This window comes from Mesitornis unicolor, unplaced genomic scaffold, assembly GCF_000695765.1.
Source record: "Mesitornis unicolor isolate BGI_N332 unplaced genomic scaffold, ASM69576v1 scaffold2561, whole genome shotgun sequence".
NCBI classification, from domain to species: Eukaryota; Metazoa; Chordata; class Aves; order Mesitornithiformes; family Mesitornithidae; genus Mesitornis; species Mesitornis unicolor.
Window position 1 is genome coordinate 3,336 of NW_010161475.1, and position 5,341 is coordinate 8,676.

The window sequence follows — 5,341 nt, forward strand, 5'->3', positions numbered from 1 at the left end:
GATGGCCCCTGTTGCGTTTCCACCCAGTAGTGCTGAAACAACTCAGAATATGCATTCAGCTTAAAGAGCACAGGAATTGAAAGTACAAGTCTCCAAACTGGCCTATGATTTATCCAAGTAGTTTGCAATTGTTGACTTCCTTCTGCAATTGCCATTTTCAGCAATTTGTTCTCTCCGGGTAGCAATGTCCTTTAATTCACTTCAATTCTATAATAAGCTACAGGCCTACATATGACAAAATTTTTATATGAAACTGCATAACTTTTTTTTTGCACAGACTACAGAAAGGGCATTAAAAATAATTTTTCAGGCTGCTCTATTCCACTGAACTAAAAAATGAGCGAAGCATTCTAGTGTCCTGGGTAAGAGTACACCGTCATCTAAAGAAGTCTCCTAAGAACGTCTTTGTGATACAGCACATGGAGTTTGGTGTTGGCTCTGGATGCTGTGCAGAGCAGAAGTCTGCGAGCCGTCTCCTCTTGTGCAGGGACAGGGTGGATGCCAAACGCGATCCTCCTTTCTAGGCCTGAGAAGCGTCGGATTCTGTCAAGAACAACGATGTCTACTGAAACATCCTCCACGTGCCCCAGGACCAACCTCACCCTGCACTTTCTTATTTGTCTTTTCAGCTCGGGTTCCAGTATCTCATGGAAGGCCTGGGCTGTGTCCTCTGTGCTGCACAGGATTGCAATCTCTGACGGGATAGCCTTGCTGGATATAGCTGTTGCACTGCCTGACCACGTACTTCACCATTTCAGATGTTTCCATGTTTTTTTAAATTTTATAGTCACCTGGCAAAGAATGGCCACATTCAGCCCGTTTAAACAACTCTTTCAGCACTTCACAGGGCATCTCTGTGTTACAGTTTTGGAGGATTTCCTCCATTAGCTCAAGCATGACAGTGTAGATTTGCTTGGCATTACAGACCACTTTGGTCAACCATTCCTGAGGATATAGTTCAGAAAACTTAAGACCACAACCATATGGGTGAGTGGACTGGAAGAAATCCAGGAAGATCCAGAAAATGCCACTTTTCTTCTCGACTAGCTCCCGGGCACATTGGTGCCAGTCTTTTTCAGGACGAAAATTCTGAGCTTCATCAACCACAATGCGTTTCACTTCGGGGAAGTTCCCATTTAAGAAGGAGAAACGTGTCCCACACTGGCAGATCTCATTTCTAAAAAAAAAAAAAAAAAAAGAGAAACAAAAAAAAACCAAAACCAAAACCTAAAAAACCCATCTGGTAAATAAAAAGAAGACGTGACCAGAAAAATCTGTACTGACTGCCTCCGCTTCTCAGTGGGTTCCTCCTTGGAGGGCTGTTGCTGCTTACTGTCTAAAAGTGCAAAACTTCCGCTCTCAGCTGCAGCATCATTTTCCCAGTGGAAACATTTATTCCAAGGGCTTGGCTGTGCATAGGTGTTGCTACACAGCCCCATTGACTGGCTCTGCCCCAGGAGAAGACTCAAGCCCACCCTTCCTACATGGAGACCCCATGGCAAGGCTCCCCAGGGGTGTCCCTCTGCCCTGCCCTCCCTTCCCTGTGGTGCCTGCGCTCCCGCGGGAAGGACGGGTTCCTTCTGCCAGGCCATCTGCCTGCGGACCTGCGGCTTGGGCGCTGCTGTGTCTAGAGCAGCTGCACAAAAGCTTGCATCAGGCCCAGCACAGGCAGTGCTGAGGTGGCAACAGAAAGGCAGGTGAGTATTTTTTGTGTCGGCATCAGCTGGAATAGACTGTTAAACTGCGGCCACCGGCTTCTGAAGGTCTAACACAATCCCGCAATCCCCAAACATGGGATTCTCACTGCAGACAGTGGACGCTGGATCTGGGCCAGAGCTCAGCTCAGGGACCTTTTCAATACTAACACCTTTCGTGAGATTGCTACTGTGCATTTGTGTCAGCCAACGTTATATATTTGGCAAACAGATGTAAGATCAGCAGGCCTTGTGCTCTTTGTACAGAGGATGAAATGAAAGAAAAAAGGGGAAATGCACATTACTGCTTACCCCACAACCTTTCTTCAAGGGTTGATTTTCACGAATGCAGAGTACCTCTTTGGCAGAACAGTGAAAAATGTTTCTTATTCTCTCAATGATCTTCAAAGCCACGATTGTTTTCCCTGTTCCAGGAAGACCAAGGACAAACTGCTCCTTGGCTTTGTGCAGGTTCTTGGAGAGCAGCTCATACTGTCTGAGAGTAAGAAGGTTGAAAATCTCACAGCCAAGATGGTCACTTAAACAGGACTCAAAGTGCAGCACGACAATCACAAGCGCACACGGGGATGTCCCTGGAGGTGAGGATGTAATTCTCTGGGTACAAGCTGGAGTAACCATGTGGGTTTTCTTGGTTTTCTCGCTGGGGAAAGTCACCCTCTGCAACTTCCATCTGGTTCTTTGTGCCATTCAGGTGCAGTATCTGGGGAATCACACACAGTGTTGAAGCACATCCTCCAACATTCACCAGTTTCTGCTTTAATGCATAAGCAGTTTCTCTCGAGTTTTCAGACTCAGCAGAAGAGGCATCCTTGACTACAGTATACAATACTGGATATGCATTTTCAGCTACTAAGAGAACATCACATACAACATCCTGCTTGTTTGGCAATCCAATGTCAACAGCCCAGCTCCTTGAAAATATCAGTACCCCCTTGTTAAGTGAATGGATTTGTTTTTTCACTAAATCCTCTAATCCAGGATACTCTGAGAACAGGTTGGTGCAGATGATTTCTGGCTTCCATTTGATTTCATTAGAACCCACTAGAAATAAAAGTAATCAAAAATTAGAAAAACAAAACACAGCAAATCTTTTACTCAAGACATCAGTTATTGGAGGAATACGTTATACCATAAGGTCATCAAAGTAAATGATTTAGTGTGAGTGAAAACTTCAGTGTTCCCATGATACCTGGTGGTAAATCTGTAAATTATTTTTATATGAATAAAAGAGGTATAAACTTCATCCTTCAGCCCTGCCTGACTTCTAACTGGAGTAAGAAGAAGGATCCTCTTTGGAAGGATCGGTCTCCTTCCTATCTGCTTTCTCCTTATTTAGGTATTCCTCTGGAGGATGAGGTGCTGCCACAGTGAGAGACCGGCGGCTGAAGCAGATGGAACAGCCCGCATGCAGCATCTCCTACACCCCTGACTGGTAAAACACAACGCATATAGGAAAAGGCACTTAAAGCATCGTCTTGATGTATACACAGACATTCCTGTTAAATACAGGGGAATACAGGAAGACACCTCTCACCCCAGCGCTAAACTTGATGCTCCTCCAAAATCAGTAACAATAATTTAAAAGAAATACTAACACAAATCCTCTCTTAAATGTACAGATTAAAATTACAGCTATGCACACGCATGACACGGAGACAAATGTCAGATGCAAGCGTACATTTCCGCTGTGTCACACAGCCTTCCAGCTAACAAACACATTCTCATCAAGAAACAGCAATGGCATGTCCTGGATCAAAACTATTAACCAATCAGTAAACCAATCACCTGAGAGTCATCCTGAAAACAGGTGTGGAAGATAGCAAAAATACAAAAATAATTAGCAAAATTAGCAGTTCATACATACATCCTAGGTCAGAATTCGGAAGAAAACCCCAACCCTCCCCCCGCCCACACCCCGGCCCCCAGAAAAACCAAACCGAAAACCAGCCAGATGATAAAACAAACCCAGGGACTGTATTTAATGGAGAAGTGTCTGTTTGCTACTGACTGGAGCGGTTCTGAGGCTGGACAGGGACTTGGAATGCTGAGTCTCTTCCATGTGTCTCAGAGCTTGACCTAAAGCCACAGCCTTGCTCTGCAGGAATGTAACACGATTTACATTGCCCTTGGCTACTTCTGTTCCCTTGTCTTTCAGGGTTTGCTATGTGGGAGTATCTGTTGCTCAGCAACCATCGCTGCTTTTAGAGCTGAAGTGTGTCTGAAATAATCAGTGTCTTCATCTAAAAAACAAAACCAAGGCAAGGTTCTCCACCCCTGCATGGTAAGGGCTGAGCTTTACTTTCCCTTCTGTGTCCCCTGCAGCAGGGAGCAGGGACACAAAATTACCTGACTGGGTGAGGTAAATGTCTAAGATGACATCCAGATACGTGGTACTTAGCCCTGCAGAGCAGCAGCACAGCATTGCTAGTACCAAGCCATGGGGAACGTACCGAGTTTGCAAGGCCTCAGGTTGGGGGCTTGTCTGGTTGCTTCCTTTGAACTTTCGTTGACCTGCTCGGGGCTTTGTTTTCACCTGGTTTGCCTGCAATAGCATTTTTTATTTATTTTCTAATAACATGTGCTATTAGGCTGTGGATAATAACCATGAATTTATACAGACAGCAGCACCAAGCAGGTCTTCTGCACAGGATGAGATCTTTCTGCTATACATGATGGCACGGAGTGCAGAAGAACAGGTCTGGGAGTAAAGCAGAGGTCTTGAGATGCGGGATACAGGATGCAGGGCTGAATGCAGGTGTGGGGTGGTAAGAGGCAGAGCACAGGAGTTCCTAGGCCAGAAACAGCTCTCAGACGGTCAGATAAAGAGAAGTAGCCCCAGAGCTGGAAAAAACTGGTTTTAAGGATAATGGAGAACAAGCATCTAACTTCCCTGAAACACAACATGTTTAGTAGACTTTGATGGAGCAGGGATCTTGCAGACAAGGGAAGAAAGAATCAGGGGTAAAAGTGCATTTGCAAACCTACAGCAAGTGAGCCCAAGTGGATCCTGCAGTAGGAAAAAGAAACCATCAAGCACATTCTCCTGACCAGAGAACCAGGAATGCTCGTGTCGCCCTAACAAGCCCGGCAGACTGGAGCCATCCCCAGCAGGATCCCGAGTGGTGCTGGGAGGCTGAGCCCAACAACAGGAACACAGGGGTCGATACCCCTGGCAGGTAACTATTACTTTTTTCCCCCAGTGGTATTAATTTATTATCTTCTTCTTTCTTTATCTGTAATAATTAGATCTTGACTAATAACAATTCTTTGATCAGGCTACTTAGGTTTCAGTTATGCTAGAAGTAAATTTTTCTCTCTTTTTTCTGTCCATAAAAAGATTTTTGAGCATAACAAGGGGCAGAGAGCGCTTAAACCACTAAGACACTAGGTATGTTCTCTGCAATCGTGTGCATTAGGGATTATACTTAGTGGCAAAAATGGGAGAAGAAATTGAAAAACCTGAAAAATCGGGGAAATCAGCATTCTTGGAGAAGTTGCATCTTTAAAATACCCTAACAGATGTTTGCCTAAAATCTTTTATCACGTTATCTTCCTAGAAATTCTGTCAAAGACAATCTTAAATAAAAAAAAAGGCAGACTAAATGGCCTACCTGGGTAGAGGCATT

The 5,341-nt window shown here is 44.7% G+C and overlaps 1 protein-coding gene across 1 annotated transcript in view; it reads right to left on the reverse strand.

Annotated features, from left to right (window-relative positions):
• Positions 1–380: 380 nt before the first annotated feature.
• Positions 381–5,341, reverse strand: part of LOC104547334 (schlafen family member 11-like) — an 8,484-nt gene continuing 3,523 nt past the window's right edge. The window contains 4 exon segments of the mRNA XM_010192975.1: positions 381–694; positions 792–1,170; positions 1,995–2,287; positions 2,370–2,756. Of these exon segments, the coding sequence (XP_010191277.1) occupies positions 381–694; positions 792–1,170; positions 1,995–2,287; positions 2,370–2,756 (1,373 nt within the window).